General features: G+C 34.9%; 1 protein-coding gene across 2 annotated transcripts in view; it reads right to left on the bottom strand.

Annotated features, from left to right (window-relative positions):
• LOC129218148 (uncharacterized) overlaps positions 1-18,556 on the bottom strand; it is a 336,406-nt gene that overhangs the window by 39,848 nt on the left and 278,002 nt on the right. For both annotated transcript variants that reach the window (XM_054852364.1, XM_054852365.1), the window contains 2 exons: positions 3,455-3,556; positions 703-794 (listed from right to left, as the gene is read on the bottom strand). In XM_054852364.1, the coding sequence (XP_054708339.1) occupies positions 703-794; positions 3,455-3,556 (194 nt within the window). The remainder of the gene's footprint in view (positions 1-702; positions 795-3,454; positions 3,557-18,556) is intronic.

Below are 18,556 nucleotides of genomic sequence, written 5' to 3' on the forward strand. Positions count from 1 at the left end.
TTTTCCGCACTTTTGAAGAGTCGGCAGTTTACTTTAATTAAAGCTTCTAATTGACGAGCAAATAATATATAATTGCATCAGAATGTGCCAGCATCTATTTCTTTATTGTATCGTTAAAACAGTAGGACTGAAGTCGGGGCGATAAAAAGAAAAGGCGATCATAAACGCCGCAACGGCAAAAAAGTCATTTAAGAAAATTTAACTTTTAAACACGCAAACGCTGCGGCGTTCCATCCAGAAATTACTGTAGTCAGTCAATGAAAAGCCCGGGATCCACTTGTTTCATTTGCTTTTCAAAATTAAAACATGCAAAAAAATCATTTGTGCTGCATTGTAAAAATAAGAATCAATGCACGATTAGAACTGCTATACTAAAAAAAGAAAAGGTAGGGGAAAAAAAGGAAAAAGTAAGAAAATAAGGAGAGAGCTGTAAAAAGTAGGAACTCTTTGGGGTCTACAATTAGGCTACATTGGCCAACACTAAGTTTTTTAGTTTAATAGATACTCTTTCCTCCAGTGATATGAATGCAGGGTTCGGATTTTATTCCTTTTCTTATTTAACCAATATTTAGAAAATACTACAATATAATCATACTATTATAGAACTTAAAAGAAGCTGATTGTAATTAAATGAGCATATAAGATTGTTTAAACAAATTTAAAGTACATTATCAGAATTTTATAATCAATTTCAATACTTACATGCAAAATGTTTCAGTTTTAATAGATACACTGGTTCCTCCAGTGATATAAACACAAAAATTAGAATTTATTTCTTTCTTTATTTTATCCACCTTAAAAAGAAGGATACAATAAAGTAATAGGATAAAATAATTTCAACAAGAAATAAGGTAAGTCGGGGGAAGATGCAAGTTGGGGGAAGATGCAAGTTTGTTTGTAATACTTGCGTCATTAGATGGCAATACTGAGCCACTTGTGTGAAGTGTCTAGTCCAACATTGGATGTGGCTTGGCCATTTGTTTGAATTCATAGTCTTTAATCGGCGTTATTTTTTATTTCATGAGCACTTAACATGGTGAGTACAACTTTTATAATATTTTATTCCTCATGCTTGAAGCTCATAAACATATTTGTTATTTTTAATAAGATATTAGCAATATAAGTGAGTTACGCTTTATGTTACACGATGCATGTAGAAGCGGGCCATAATACTGTAGCAATAAGGAAATAAGCGTGTGTGGCATCTTCCCCCTATACTTGGGGGAAGACGCCACATGGTTCAGAAATAAATGAAATTCATTTTATTTATTTTTTAATTTATAACACTGAATAGTATCTTATAAAATGGTTCACATGTAGAGATGAACGAAACATCCACTCACATCAACTCAAATGTGCTTATGAAGTTTCTGAAGAATCATTTTATTCCTAGAAAAGAACCTGGGAAAGTTCTCCTCATTTAGATGGCCACGCATCCCATTGCTCAGATGTGTCAGTAATAGATTTAGCTGCAGAAAACAACATAATTATTTTCTGTCTTCCACGCCATACCACCCACTATTTACAGCCACTTGATCTCTCGTTTTTTAAACCCTTGAAAACTTATTGGCAACAAGCCTTGAACTCCTGGGTACGAAACCATCCAGATCATAAAGTTTCAAGACTGCAGTTTTGATCTCTTTTGAATGCAGCGTGGAGTAAGGCAGCCACAGTAGGGAATGGTACTTCTGGGTTTTCAGTTACTGGGATTTATCCCTATAACCCACAAGCAATCCCACAGCATGCATTTGCTATTTCTGATGGTTTCATTGATAATACAGCTGTAACTGCCACAAGTGGAGCATGTGACATGCCTATACCGGCAATTGCTTCCACCAGCCGAGCTAGTGGCAGTGGAATATCATCATCGGTTGCCTCCACCAGCACAGAACATGAGATTTCCTGTCTGAAAGCAATTAGCCGTAGTCCTCTGGTCAATAAACCTAAATCATCTGGACATAAGAAACAAACATCAGAAGTCTTAACGAATTCCAAGAGGAGAGCAACTATGAGGGAAAAGGCCCGAGGGAAGCCAGAAAAGGCGGGTAAGGGCAAAACCATAGACTAATAATAAGAGTAGACCGAGCTATGGCAACCCTTTTGCTGCTCATGAACCAAACCATGTGACTGGTGGATATCCTAGCAACAGCGGGCGTTAATCGTAGCAGACGATCAACGCCAGCGCGAAATAAAATAAATAGAATTGATGGAACACGGAAGAATGATCTTTTATGGAGTCCGATTTGTAAATTTGTTATTCTAAGTTGTAAATATTTTGTTAATATAGTGAGTTTTTCGTTTAGATAGTATTGTGAATTTTCTTTAGTCAATTTGAATAACTTTCTAAGCAATAAAAGATGCAAGCGACCAAGAAGAATCAGCAAACGGTAAGATTTTTACCTACAGTTTCAATTTAAGATACCGATTAGTACATTTTTGCGTTAACGCAAAATGTTTACGCCATTTCGTTCACGCCAACGCTGACAGCTCCAAATGAAATAAAAGTTACCGAAAACTGATCAAAAATTATTACTAATGTCAAAATAATGCATAACTAAAAGAAAAACAGTTCAATCTCTGCACCTGGAAGTTTTTTTTAATGAAAACACATTGTCTTAAAATACATGTCGAGTGCCAAACTATAGATAATGCTGCCATCTAGCAACCATGCTGCCAAAGTCTTCACCAAGCTCTTCCACTAGTCACATGATACATCTATGAACCAATTTTCTTTATCAGCTAGAATGAGAAAGCTCGGTCTACTCTTATTATTAGTCTATGCGCCAAACACATAACAAGAAACCTTCAAAAATACAGAAGAAAAAGAGGTATGTCAGCTCGTCAGCCTCAAGTGAAGAAAATTCTGCAGATAGGGAGAATTTTGATGAGGATAATAATGACGATTTTTGTGCTGAGTGTAAAGGGTACTTTTATACTAAAAAGGTCCCAAGTGTGACTGGATTTAGTGCATCGAATGCAACAAATGGTTGCATGAAGATTGCAATGATAATCATTTGCATTGAGTGAAATGTTGTGTATGCTATCATTTGAGCCTGTGCTGTTATTTTCGGCAAACTAATTATGACTGAGTTTAATTTGTTTTTCTATAGTTATTGTTAATTCACATTAAATTCTGTAATGTTTGTCTTTTTTTTATTTATTGTGGTGTGGTATCTTACCACATAACTGGTAGCATCTTCCCCATATATAGGGGGAACATGCCACAAATAAATGATTTTCTTTGGCATTAAATTTTTTATTTAATTTTATACTTTAAAGCATATTAATTTGTATATGTACTCAATTAAATGTTGAAAAATAAAGTGTATTTTTCTCATGAGCTTGTTGTTTCAATTTTCATTGTAATTATTGACAAATTCTTAACTGTGGCATCTTCTCTCGATTTACTTTAAACATGGAAAAACAATTTTAAGTATAAAAGAATTCTAATCACTTCATAAGGTAAGTAGTCAGAGCAGTTTTTTGAAGAGTTTTCTTGCAACTTCTTAGAAATCTCCTGTTCAATCGTATCCATCAAATTATTTTCTTCATTCGCCTACAAAATATTAATTTCTTTAGTGACCTGAAACAGATGTATAATATTGGATGTTACCAATATCTTTCTTTTTTGAGTGTAAAGATGTACAAATCTAATCGCTAAAATATGAAACCAAGTCTTGCATAAGAAATATAGTACTTGACATGAAATATTTATTTTCGTAAACATGATAGAGAACTACATTTTTACAACTTGAAACTATGTGACTCAAAATCTAATTTTAACTATTAATGCAAAAAAAAAAAAAAAAAAAAAAAAAAAAATCAAAACATGAACACACACAAAGACACAGAGAGAGAGTAACATTATACATATGATTGATCAAGGACAAAAAAGCTGTAAGATTTTTCCTGAACTCTTAAGTAATTGAATAAAAAGTTGTGTAATTCAGCAAAAATTCAACAGGATGCTGCTCTGAAGCATTAAATCAACTAGCTGAATACACAAAAATGTCTTTAAATATTGAAATTTAGGTAACTAAGCTTGGCATTCAGTTCATTTATCTCAACTTTTTATAACTCCTGGGGGGGGGGGAGCATTTTAAAAGACATTAGCTTTTTTTATAAGCGGATTACTTGTTAACAAGTTGATTTCACTTGCCTTATTTTTATACATTAATAGGCAAGCCGTTTTCTTTCGGTACCGATTTCTCTTCTGTTTGTGAACCGATTTCCTTCATTCTTTTTTTGTTCGGTAGCTATTGTCAAGTTTTAGTGTCATCAATAAAAACTTTTGAAATCGAACGCTAATTAACAGAGATATCAATAAAAAACGCATTTTCGTCCTAAATGGCTTTTTCTATGCGAATGGATGGTCCAATTGTTTCGAATTTGATATGATTGGAAAGGTGTTTAAAAAATACTCCTAACGAAGAAACTGTCAGGGCGCCCAAGGTCCAATAACCTAAATCCACTAGAAAAAAATGTATAAGCGTTTTTTAGTTAGCGAAACGCAAAAATTTTAATTTTATCTTTTTTCCATTGTTGAAACTCATTGTTGGAAGCCTGAAACATTAAGTTTTAATTCATTTTTTAAACCGCTTTTTCTACACGAAAAATACATTTTAGTGTTTCGAGTTTGGTATGGTTGGAAAGATCGTAAAAAATACTTCTGAAAACGTCTACACCACGTTTACGGCTCAAAAATTTAAATTCGCTACGATGACTAGAAAAAGAGCTAGAAGCAATTATAAGTTAGCGAAAATTCATTTTCAATTGATTTTTCACACAACTTAGTTAGCGTGAAAAAATTGCTGGATAACATTATGTGTTGCCATTTCTCGCTTGAGCGTAAAGAAATTAAATTATTGTATTTGTTTTTATTTTTGAGGCTTTTTGAGTAACTACGAGCAATTCAAATATTTTCATTTTGATTATGTTTTCGCAATTTGAATATTAAAGTAAATCATTTTCCGGAGTGAGGGAGGACTTTCAGTTTCAATGAAATCACCTTCATAAAGAAAATTAAAAAAAAAAAACACACACACACACACAGCTCCCAATAATACTTGCATTTGTTATCACGACAAACAGATGTCAAGGTAAAACTTTCGATAAAAATTGGCGTATTATTACGGTGTCCAGTGCTTTCGCATGGACAGTTATATTTTGCAGCGAGTAGAGTTCGTTCATTTGACTGTTGGAAATTTTGTATTTCTAACGGCAAAGGTCATGCCTACTTTCACGAAGAATATTTTTTGTGCAGAAATTTTACGTATTAAATGAGTTTTGCGAGAACATTTCATTCAGGAAGACTTCCATTATTGTGAAATTCGCGAACTTTATCCATTGGTGTCGAATTTTTGGCACCAATGCCAGTGCGAGAAATATTTTTCTTTTGCATTCGTGAAAAAAAGGAGAGAAATGTCTATTTGCAAGGAGCTGACTGCGAATGAAGTCCCTCTTTAAGGTGGGGTTTATTAAATTGTAATCACTCATGACAAGGGGAGGAAATAAATGACAAAAGGGACATACAATATAGAGAATGTGACATCAAGCCCTTTTTTGATAAGAATGTTTATGAAAATCAGAGTCGCAAGTGGCAAAGGAGAGGGGGTATGGTGCAGGGGCGGATCTAGAGGGGGGGCCATAGGGGCCATGGCCCCTCCCAAAGCCTTGTGATTGTAGGAATTTTTTTAAGGAAAAAAAAGAAAAAATATTATGAGAAGTTAACACAATTTAACACATATATTTTGCTGAAAAAGAAGTGTAGGCCTTAACTGGGAGATAAATTATATCCCTATCCTCAAAACAAAAGTTTTATTTCTAAAATCTTTCTCCATCTTTTATATCATTTCTTGATTCCAACTATAGACACTTGGACAATCTCTAAATGCTGCGGTTCTCAGAGTATACCTATTGTTCACAAGACCAAAGAGAGTCTAAATTTTTGTTTTCATGGCTTTAATTTCGAAACTAGGAGAAGAACCCCCTTTTCCCATGCCCTTTCACAAATGCCTTGATATGTAGCAAAAAATTGCATTTTAAGTCTTATTTGGAAAAAATGTCAAAGGAAACTAGGTTATCCAGCCCTTATCACTTAACTTGCTTAAAAGCAACTGAAATGATTTTTTTTGGGACTTCCAATTACAAACGAGTTTTGATAGGATCCCCTCCCTCCCTAGTTTATATCGTGATGATAGCTTTAAAAGGAGGTTTTTTGGATGAGCTCACGAATCTTCCATCCCTTTCTAAAATATGTATAAATATAGTTAAAAATCAAATTTTTAGAGCCTCAAAGGCAAAATATTTCCAGGAAGGAAGGATTCTAAGCACCTTCACACTTCCTTTAATGTAAGCAAACATTACCTAAAGGTGCATTTTTAGGCTGAACAGCTGAAGAGTTAGAAGAGCACTCCCTCCCCTACTCTTCTTACTTCAAAATATTCTGTCATTATACATTGAGGTTTCTAAGCTTTATTTTCAAAAAGTATTTTGGGGCCAGCGCCTGAAATCTGACCTTTCTCCGTACATCATCAAAAATGGACAAAATGCGTTTTTAGTTTCCTAACTTTCAAAAATTACTCGGAAATTTAAATTTTGAAACATTTTCGAGGAAGATTCCTATATCCACCCCCTCACCTAATGCCTCAATACCCAAAAATTGAGTTTTTAAAACTTCATTTTAATAAAATTTCTGGGGAGTTATCAGTGCCCAATTTCCCAATAGGCAGAGTAGGCAGCTGCCTAGGGCAGCAAATTTGCTATTATAATACACATTTTTTGAATTAAATTGTTACTCTTGAAAAATATTAGAATTCTTTTATTTTCCACAGAGACAATTTTTTTCTTGTAATTTAAAAATGATTACTTTCACACATCTTATAAAAGTCAAATGTTTTTCAATCATGGTATTAGCTGAATCCTTAGCAAAATTTGCCGAATTAAAAATGTTTTGGGTGATCGAGTCAAGGATATTTTGCTTCTTTGGGGGGGGGGGGGGACGGCAGATTTCAAATTTGCCTAGGGGTGGCATGGAGCTAAATTCGGTCCTGGGGAGTTTGTTCAAAAATTTCGGATGGCCCCTCCCAAACTAATCGGCTGGATCCGCCGCTGCTATGGTGAAGTGTATGTGACAAAGGGGAGAGATATCAAAAATTTTGAAAAGTGCATTAGACAGCTATTCCCTAAACAGTAAATAAATTACAAAGATGTTTTTTTTAAAAATAAAATTGCACTGTTATTGCGACGTTTAATGTTTTTGAATGGACAATTTTTAATGTAGCAAGTAGAATTTGTTCATTTAATTGTTTGAAATTTTACATTTCTAATGGCAGAGGTCAAATGTGACTTACTAAATAATATTAAACTTTTTAAAATAAATGTGTTCATGCAAAAGTTTTACGTATAATCTGAGTTTTGTAGCATCATTTCATTCGGGAAGATTTGGACAATTGGGAAATTGGCGCTCTTCATCTATTGGAGTCAAATGTTTGGCACCAATTGCAGCTAGAGAAATATTTTTTCTTTGCATACATGAACAAAGAGTAGGAAAATATATATTGCATACGGTTGACATAAAAAAGGGGCTCTCCACGAATGAAGCCCCTCTTAAAGATGGGGTTCACGAAATAGTAACAGTTTGTGACAAGGGAGAGCAAAGAAATGACAAGAAGGATATACAATGGGGAAAATGTGACAATAAGCCTTTTTTCAATAGGAACGTTTATGAAAAACAGCTTGACATGTGACAAGGGGAAGAGGGAGTATGGTGAAGTGCGAAACTTTGTCACAAAGTGGGAGAGGGTCGAAAATGTGGAAAAGTGTTACATCAGTTATGCCCCACCCTTAACCATAAACAAATCACAAAGACGACCTTTTTTAAAAATTGTGGTGTTATTGCGACGTCCAGTGTTTTCGAAAGGACAGTTATATGTTTTCACGAGTAGAGTTGGTTCATTTGTTACTTGGAAATTTATGTTTCTAATGACGAAGAAGCAATTTACTCAATAATAGTAGACGTTTTATAAGTAATATTGTTCACACAGAAGTTTTACGTATAAACTGAGTTTTGATGCTTCATTTCATACAAGAAGATTTCGAAAATTAGATATTCGGTGATTTTTATCCATTGGAGTGAAATTTTTTTTGTTTCCAATGTCAGCTCGAAAAATGGTTTTCCTTTGCATACGTAAACAAAGAGTAGGGAAATATCTATTTGCATAGGGTTAACACAAAGCAACATGATATCCAAAAAAAATTATTCAAGCCAAGCATTGGACGACCACACCAATTTTTCAATAGGGTTGTTTCCTTCAGTCAAAAGTACAACTTTTAGTCACTGAAATTAATTTAATAAGCAAAAAATAAATAAAGTGGAGCCAGAAAAAACTTGTTTTCCCAACAGTTATTTTTATTAAAATTGTTAAATATCCGATTTTGGAAATAAGGCATTGTGTTTATGACGTTACAAGTGATGTACTTTGGCGCCCTACTCCACTGCCACGCTAAATGCTTACGCTTTGCTGTCAACCGCATTTCCAAGTTATGATAACTTGCGATGTGCGCTAATGGCATAAGTGAATGGCATTTCATCGCTTTTGATGCCAGGCGCAGAAGCGTAAAAAATGAATTTCAATCTGCGCATCAATTAAAATATGTTAAAAAATATTAATATTTATCAATTTATTGAAAAAGTGGTTAAAACCCATATTTTAACCATGTTCTTTCAGAAAAAAATACTTTAAAAATTTTGGAAACGACCCTATTACCAAAATATCCCCTTTCATCCATTTTTTTTTGACATTAACAGATAAAAAGCAAAATTGGAATAAATTATTACTGTTTAGTATTGTGTGTACATATAAAAACTGTATGTTTCCAGATGTGCAGTAAATATGAGTAAGAGTAGTAAAAAATTTTGCAAATAGTTAAATTCATACAAGTTTTCTCAAATATTCATTTATGAATATGGTCGAATTTCGACCACTGGGTTCACTAGTGGGGGACTGGGACTTCACTACTTCACTACTGGGGAACACTAGTTCTTATTAATAGGTATCATGATTTAGTAACTTTTATGTTGGGAAATATAGAGTGTATATCGCAAAAAAAAAAAAACTTCCTGACTTTTTCAGGTTTTTTATACCCCAAACAAAATTTTTACTGGTGCTTTTTTAAACTTACTTAAAGGTTACTTACAGGTTAGTTTAGCTACTAACTAGCTTTTGTTAACTAACTAGCTACTGTTTAGCTTTTTTTAATGGTTGACTGCACTTGATGTGACATTTTATATATGTTACATTAGTATCACTGTTTAACAACAGTGTTACATTAGTAACACTGTTATAAATTTCAAACTATTACATCCACCTATCCTTAAAACAGATTTTGTTTTTGGGAAACTTTGAGAACTTTTAAGAAATTGCTTCATTAAATTTTTAAACATCAAATACATCTCTTCACACAGGAAAGGGGCCATTGGTTTGCCAGCCAGGAATCTTTTTAAAAACCTTGCAATTCTGATGCCACCGAAATGAAGAAACCCAACTTCGTTTCCAAAAGTTTTCTGCACTTCAACATTGATTTTACTGTGTCATAGGTAGGGAATTTAATACTGTACCTAAAATACAATACCAGAATTCGGTAGTTTTCGAATGTGATACCAAAATACCGGATTTCTCAAAAAAGGTCAAACACGTTTTGTTGTTACATTTAATAATTTTGTGCAAAAAGTGCATTAGTACAAAAATTTATTGTGAACAAGTAAAAGTAATTATAAAATGCAGGATCAACTAATTACAATAAAAATTCAATATTAGTAAGGAATGATTATCTTTTTTAGTTATCACTAAGCTTGAAACTCACTTAGTGCGCAAACTCCTTAGGTTAAAAAACTCTTCCTGAATTCAAGTTTGTCAGAGGTACTGTAAATAATATGCAATACACCTTCTCCATTGCCTCGAAGTCCTTCATTTTCAAAAACATTTGGTTTCTTGTGTGCTGGTTTTGGATACACAATATTTTCTTTTGTACTGTGTGTAGTATTATTTTCTTTCTTTTTTAAAAATAAATTTATATCTAGTTGTAATTTTTCTTCAAGAGACAGTTCGTTTTAAATATTAACATTACCTTCAAAGATTTCCCCTTGATGAAGACAGGGCCATTCAAAGAGGGGGGCGAGCGGGGCAATCGCCCCAGGCGCCACGAAATGAGGGGGCGCCGCGAAGCCTCTTGGTGCTTCAAAGCATTTGAGGGGGTCAAATGCTTTGAAATACCAAGTAAAAAAGCAAAGTCTTACTTGAAAACAATCCTTCTAAAAATTTCAATAGCGCAATCTGAGCCATATCTCTTTCCTTTGTGACGGGGCACCCATGAATCTAGCTACTTATAACAGAAACTTAAAAAAATTTGATGCAAAAAAATGACAACTTTATTTCTACATATATATAAATACTGGTATTAAGTTGGAACAAGTAAAAGCAAAAAACTCTTGAACAAAATCAATGGACGAGTCCAGATCAAAATTTAACTTTGATGTAATTTTTTCGAAAAGCACGTTTTCTATTGATAATCTACAAAATTGTTTATTCGTGTCCTTAATTTGATCAATATGAGTAAGTAATTCAGTTTTAATCGATTGTTTTCTGTCTTGTGGGGTAACAGTTTATAAGATAAATATTTAAATTTTTTACATTTTCAATTTTTGAAAAGTTTTTGTGGTATTAATGAATAAATATTACAGATTCATTGCTTCCGTTATAATTTGCGATTGTTTTGTTTACTAATATTTAAAAAAGGCGAGTATGATGTGTTCACATGTATGATGCATGATATAACTAACTTGAATTTTCTCTGGGTATGAGGGGGGGGGGGGGGGAATGGGACACCAGGAAAAATTTGCCCCCGGCGCTATCAGCTCTTCTGACAGCTCTGAATGAAGATAGGATTGTTTGCTATTTATTACCCTTTTAGTTGGAAATTTACAATGAACTTAACTAAATTAGATTATTGATTATTTTCTTTTATTTGATTTTGTTTTCTTTTCAAATTTCTTTGCAAATACAGTTGGCTCTCTGTTTAATAACTTTCAAGGGACCACAAAAAATTGTCCTTAACCCTTAACAGGGGAGGTCTCACAGATCGCTCAAAAGTTCATCCGATCACCCTTATTTCATTTTCAGTTAGATTGAATGGTTTCCTCCCAATAGCTTTTTGTTTTGTGACCTTCAACACACCCCCTTGCTTTTCAGTATCTTTAGGCAAATGCATCTGATTTAAATTTCATTGCATGCTTTAGAAGTGGTCTGTGAGACTGCACCTCCCCTTTAGTGTTACTATTTTCTGCAGTAGTACCCATGGATCTTAAATGCTAGAACCGCGGATATAGGTTCATTTGTTTTATCCGCGTTATGCAGAAGAGATGCAAAATATTCTAGATGTGGTTGAGAGCTGTTTGAAATGTTCACAAAATGTAACGCAAGGATATTCTAGGGACAATGAAGGCTGAATTATTCTTCGAAATGCGACGAGAAATACTAATAGCTAAAGGGCTGTCAAAACGTTCCCGTAACATGATATAATGAATTTTCTAGTACTAAAATGTTCTGTGTTTATTAAAGAACTAGAATGAAATCATTGATAATTAATAGACTCATTTTTGTTACGAGTAGTTAGTTATTTACTGCAGCATATAATTTTTTCGGAAAATCTTAAGACTCCAGCAAAATTTCCTCGGAAAAGGTATATTTCAATTCAAAATTCAAAAATATCTTTTCCCCAGGCTAATAAAAGTTCAAAGAAAATCTATGGAAAATTAAAGGAATGTATCTTAATTACACGATTTTTAAAAAACTTGTAAATAGAGCAGTCTCTGAGACCTCACGTCCCCTGTTACGTCCTACGTTTTCACCTCCCCTGTTACGTCCTACGTTTTCACCTCCCCTGTTATGGGTTAAGTAGAAAGCGTCCTTAAACAGAACACTTTTTAAACTATAGTGGACTATCTGGGACCGTGAAAAGTCGTCATTAAATAGAGCGTCATTAACAGAGAGCCAACTGCATATGTAAATCTCTGAAAATATTTTCCAGTTCATTAAGCCATTACTCTAAGCAAGTTTTGAAAGCACTTTATAACTAAAGCGTAATTCAGACATTGTCTGCACATCACGTTTGCCATGTAAAGTGGACAAACTGTTTTCCGAAAAGGGAGAAGCATTCATAAATTGCGAACGCATGGTGAGCACATGTCGGTACACTCACCCAATAGCGAGAGCGCTCTCATGTCGTGGAGACCAATGAAATGCAACTCCCAACTCGATGGACGTCAGAGCTGTCAGATATCTGTTTCACGTCCCATTGACGGGTCCCGTACAATACGACTTGCTGTCATGGCAAGGTCGATGGAAAACTGGTTTTAAGGAGAAAAAAGCGGAGCTCACGTACTGTACAGACGCAGTCTGAATGTTGCTAAAATATTATCCCACCAAGTTTTTATAGAGCTAAATAACGAGACACTGCAGCACACCAACAATGGAACAACAAATTACCATTTGTTTAACTTAGAAGAAAAGGTTTTTCTCGAAATTCAGTACAGTTGAGACAAATACTTTAAAAATATATCGCAATAAATAAATAATAAATTTAAAAATATATGCTGCAATTTGTTATCAGTTCGAATAAATTATTCAGAGTACAAATACAATTGTAGATATACTTGAAACTGATTTTTGCATAAAGAACAAGTGAATGATTGAGGAAGTGGTAAAAATAAATAAGTGGTAGTGCTGCACATAAACGCACAAAAATGCAATTCACCACACCATCTATTGTTGACAATATATCATTTTGTACTCTTTCCGCTACTTTTTGTTCAGAGATAATCAATGAATCGGTGATTTGGAAGTCTAATTTTTAGGTTTTAAAATTGAGTGTGGTATTGATTGATTTAGGTAAAAAAAGAAATGCACATCTAAATCAACAGTAGATATCTAGTAAATAAACTGAAAACTCTTTGATTAAAAGATATTTACACTCCTGTTTGTGAAAATTGCAACACCAAGAAGGACTTACGAGAATGAGCTGAAAATTGCATGAAATGTAAGGTAGGGTGTAAATGTAGGTGATATGCAAATGATTAGAATTGCAGACCGGTAGCGCATACGTATGCTGAGCAACACCCTCTGAATTCGGATCGAACCAAATACAAATAGAAAGGCTGTAGCGAGGCGTGTATGATTATCGGTGGTTATATGCTAGAGTAAACGTTAACTGAATCTTTACTATGAGTCTTCGACAAAAGGAAGCAGAATTTGAGCAAATTTCGGAGTTTGAAAGAAGCAGAATCATCGGTCTTTGTGAAGCTGGATTGTCTTATCGTGCAGTAGCCGCTTGTGTGCAGTGTAACAGCAGCACAATCATGCGTGTTTGGAAGCAGCGGACGGACTAGGGTCGGACAGTTCAGAAATCCGGGAGTGGATCCCCAAATGTGTCGTCAGCTCGCGATGACAGACACCTGGTGCGTATGGCGCTGACGGACCACGCAGCTTCTTCTAGACAATTGGCAGCACAGTGGTCAACAGCTACAGGTGTTTCATTGTGTGCTTCATCAATTCAGAGATGTCTGCTGCAGCGTGGGCTGTGCGAAAGGATTCCTTTATTAGGCTGGTCCTTATTTATGTGGGAAATTTTTTTTTTCGGAATTCAACAAGTGACGCCCCCTAGTTTTGTGATACTATAATAAAAAGTAATCGGTGCAAAATTTGAACTCGATCGGTCAATAATAACACGTGCCCCTACGACGTTGAACTTTAACACTTTTGATAATTTTCTCAAATCTTCGGGTTTTTACTTCAGACCCCGTACATCGTTTCTCCTATGTTTGCAAAATATTTTTACAGTGAGGTAGCACTAAAATCAATCTTTTTAATTACTTCATATCGTCTAAAGATTTTACATTGAATAAGAATGAAATATTGCTTTAGAAACTTTACCTTAATCGTACGCTTTTCTCAATGTATCTCAATCGTGTGCATTTTTTCCCCCGATAGTCTTGGAGTGCCTGTGAAATACTAAATTGCTTTTGTGACTCATATTTGGTAAATTGATTGTGAAATTCTTCGATTAATTGTGCTCCTCCTTTCAGTTGTATCATTCTCAACTTTCAGCATTTTAACAATATCTCTTCCCTTTAAATAGCTTCCTTCATTTTGCCATGAATCAGGATCAAATAGGAAAACATCTTTTGGTGTTTGTAACTTATCAAACAGTTTTATTGACTTGTAATTGATTCTATAAAGAGGAAGATCTTTACTAAGAAAGTATTCCAAATCATCTACTGTTATTTGAAATTTTTTATACAGTCGTCAGACACGTCTTTCTATTCAGCAAGCATTTTTTTGAAGTAGTCTTTTCCTATCTTCAAAATTAATTCCTTCATCCAATACCGACAAAGCTACTAGTTCATCCCCTAAGTACCATAAGTGATTTATGATATTTGCAATCACTGCTTCTGCTGCATGTTTGTCATCATTTTGTACGCTGCTGGTCTTTTAGACTCTAGACTTTATATTAATTTAAAAGGCCTAGAATAGGTTGCTGCGAAAAACTGTATCTTCATACAACATTTAATTGTAAAACTGCATTTACGGGCAATCTCTTCATGTAGTGTCAATTAAAATTGCTTCCTAAATATATAAATTTTCAAACAAGAAATTCCTTTTGCTTCTCCTATGGGTCAGGGATAAGTTCCAGGTTGCCGAAAACATATCCCTGTAGGAGGAAGGATTTCACCAAGAAATATTATTCACGTTATGAGAATTCTCTGTAATATTTCTTAATTCCGCTTTTTATGAACAATAATATGTTATCAAATTCTTCTTTTAGAATTTAAGTGGTATGTGTAATTTTTGAATTTTGAAGCGCTTAAATAATGGAATATCGAGTCTAGAACTAAGAAAGGCAAGAACTTCTTTAAAGACACTCTGCAGTACGATTTCAAGTGCATGATGATAGCAATACAAACGCAATATATCACCGTTCAGCTTTTGCTCTAAAAAATTACACGCACAATTTATACGGCCGGTATTGTAAGCCGCTGTATAAAACACTACAGCTTGAACAGTTAGCAATAAAGAGCAATCATCTAAGATATCATATACAACTGAAGAAATATCTCTGAAATTCTGAGTAGCTGTTCAACATTGGGAACCTGAAGCTATCATGGTAAGCCTGTCGGCGTTTTTTTTCCAGTTACATCTGGATGTAGCTTTGTATCTCAGGGAATAGCTCAAAAATCTTAATTTAAATTCATGAAATCTGATTTTACCTCTCGAAGATTTTCTCTTGCTCTCTTAAGGGATGTACGATTGATCATAAGGTTATTTGGATTTAAATTTACTTCATCTATATAGTCTGTTAACAAATGAGCAGCATCTTTGTCTCTAATATGGCATTTGTCTAACATTGATGAAATGCGAGCAGATCTCAATAGTTGTCAAGCGTTTTTGCGTTGTGGTAGACCAGATATAGAAAAAAGGTTCAACAGGTTAGGATAGATACCCATTTCGGTTTCTAAATCTTGTGAATTGCAAGAGGAATTTGATGATAATAAAGGACTATGTACTGAAATAGTAGACAGTTTAAAGTATAGATTTTTACATTATTCCGATCTGGAATTCTTTTAATATATATTTTAGATATGGAAAATAGAGTTTATTTTTATGGTAGGGTAATCGAGGATTTTTCAAAATTTAAATTATAAGAATGCATAAACATTTAAGTATATAACTAAAGAACAGCGAATTAAAATATGATTGTCATTACTTATATTTATAGCATGGAAACCTAGTGACCCTATTTGCCACACCTATTACATACACAGAAAATTTTCTAAATCAACACCCCCAAAGCCTGGAGGAAGCAATTTGTTGTTGTCAAAAATCATTCATTAATGGCCTAGGCCATTCATTAATGGCCTTTAGAATCCCTTGTGTCCATCTTGGTGAAAATAAATGTTCCCCTGCCGCTTGGTTTGAAACGAGCGCGAATAGCAGTATGCCTGTCCCAGGGCCATTGGCGTACATGTACCCTATGTAATACGTAAAATTTTACAGAATGAAAGTGAGAGATTGGTTGGTCTGGAAGTAGCAACATCTATTGAGGTTCAAAATTACTTTAAATATGAAATCTAGGAATATTTTTACATAAAACTGAGAAAATCTGCAATTTTTTCATCGAAACTCAAAAAAGGGGACCCTAGGGGCACGTGTTAATATGAATGGATTGACTTAAAATATTGCATGGATCATTTATTTGTATAATGGAACAAATTGAGGGGGCGTCGTGTAAAATATCTACAACTTCAAAAATAAGGACCACCCCATTCCTTTATACAGGATTCCTCTCACGCAAATCCATCACCGCCTGCGGCTACAATGGGCCAATGTGCGTAAGGAGCTGGCATGCTGATGGGAGCAGGCCCTCTTTTCTGAAGAATCCCACTTCAATTTGTGACACCATGATGGCGGAATTCGTGTCAGGCGCTATGCCGGTGAAGGGCAATTTCCGGAGTGCATTATCGAACGCCACAGTGGACGAACACCCGGAGTTATAGTCTGGGGTGCCATAGCATATCATGGACGATCACAATCGCTACGAATTGTAGGCAATTTGAACAGTACTCGATACATAAACGAAGTTTTACAGCCCCAAGCTATTTCTTTCCTGAAAGGATTACCAGGGGCTGTATTCCAGCAGGATTATGCCTGTCCACATGTCACCAGGACTGTCAAATCCTACCTTGATTTGCAGCAGGTATGGCTTCTTCCTTGGCCTGCATATTCCACGCAAATGTCACTGTGCTATATTTTAGTTAATGTTTTTCCTCATATCTGTTTAACTGTATCAACGTATTTAACTGTAACTGTGTTTAACTGTTCTACCATTCTGTTTACCTTTTTCCATTTCTTTCACTTGCAATCATCCTTAGTTTCATTTTGTTAATTAAAGCTTTAATAAGTATTTTTATCATGTTGTTCATTCATAACAATTTAATTAACAAAATTATCAGTTCTACTACATTGAGATCATAAACCTATAACAATGGATCAACTCTTAAACCAGAACGATTCGATGTCGATCCCACGTGCTCCGATGGAGAATCTCGAAGGAAGCATTGGAAAAAAACCTTCGAAAACTTTATCGGTCAAGTGAAGGACGTAACGGATGAAAACAAATTCAACTTGTTGTGTAATTTCGTTTCAGCAAATGTTTTCAGGTATATAAATGATACCACAACATATTCTGATGCAATCACGATACTAGAGAATCTGTACGTGACTAAACGTAACGAGATCTTCGCACGTCATTGCCTTGCTTCAAGACTGCAACAACATGGAGAATCGATTCACGAATACCTGCAAGCCCTCAAACAACTCAGCAAAGATTGTAACTTTACTGCAGCATCCGCTGCCCTTTATAAAAGTGAATACATTAGAGACGCTTTTATCAGAGGACTCAAAAGCTCGCGTATTAGAGAACGCCTACTGGAAAACACTACAATAACATTGGACAACGCCTATGATCAAGCTAGAGCTTTAGAATTAGCTGAGCATCATTCTTCCCAATATTCATCCAATGTATCTAGCCCTGTTGCTGCTATTGAACAACATAATAGTTCGAATTCTGAACAACAGGAAAACTCTAATTCTGAACAATATGACTCGGTAGCTGCTGTTTCTGCTCGTTCCAGTGTCTGTTACTTTTGTGGAGCTAATCGCCATCCTAGAAGCATCTGCCCTGCTAGAGATGTGTCCTGCAAAAAATGTGGCAAGAAAGGGCACTTTCAGAGAGTATGCAAGTCAAAGCCATTCAACATTTCTACTAATACTGCAGCTTCTGCTCACATAATCGCATCTGTATGCCGACCTCCAGGTTGTCTCCAGAATTCCCTGTCTAGCATTTCCGTAAATGGTGTTAAATTGATTGCCCTTGTCGACACAGGAAGCTCTCTAAGCTTCCTGAATTCTAAACATATTACTAAGTGCAATTTGACTGTAACACCTTACTCGGGCACCATTACAATGGCCAACTCAGCTATTACATCAAGTGTAGTCGGAAGGGCTTCTGTAACTATTGAACTGTTAGATCATAAATATCAACAAGTTGACATCTTGATAATGAAAGACTTGTGTGCTGATTTCCTCATAGGGCATGACATTTTGAATCTACATTCTTCTGTAATCATTAATTTTAAAGGTAATAAACCGCCCCTTGAAATTTGCTCATTAGCTATGGCCGAAGTCCCGCCTGTATCTATCTTCGCCAATCTAACACCTGACTGTCGACCAATTCAGACTAAGTCAAGGCGTCTTCCGGTGGAAGACCAAAGATTTATCACTTCAGAAATAAACAAACTTTTGGAAGAAGGAATTGTTGAACCAAGCAACTCTCCTTGGCGTGCGCAGGCCTTTGTTGTTAAGAGTGAAAACAGAAAGTCCAGAATGGTTGTTGACTATTCTCAAACAATAAACAAGTTCACCATGCTAGATGCTTATCCACT

This window comes from Uloborus diversus, chromosome 3 (genome assembly GCF_026930045.1).
Source record: "Uloborus diversus isolate 005 chromosome 3, Udiv.v.3.1, whole genome shotgun sequence".
NCBI classification, from domain to species: Eukaryota; Metazoa; Arthropoda; class Arachnida; order Araneae; family Uloboridae; genus Uloborus; species Uloborus diversus.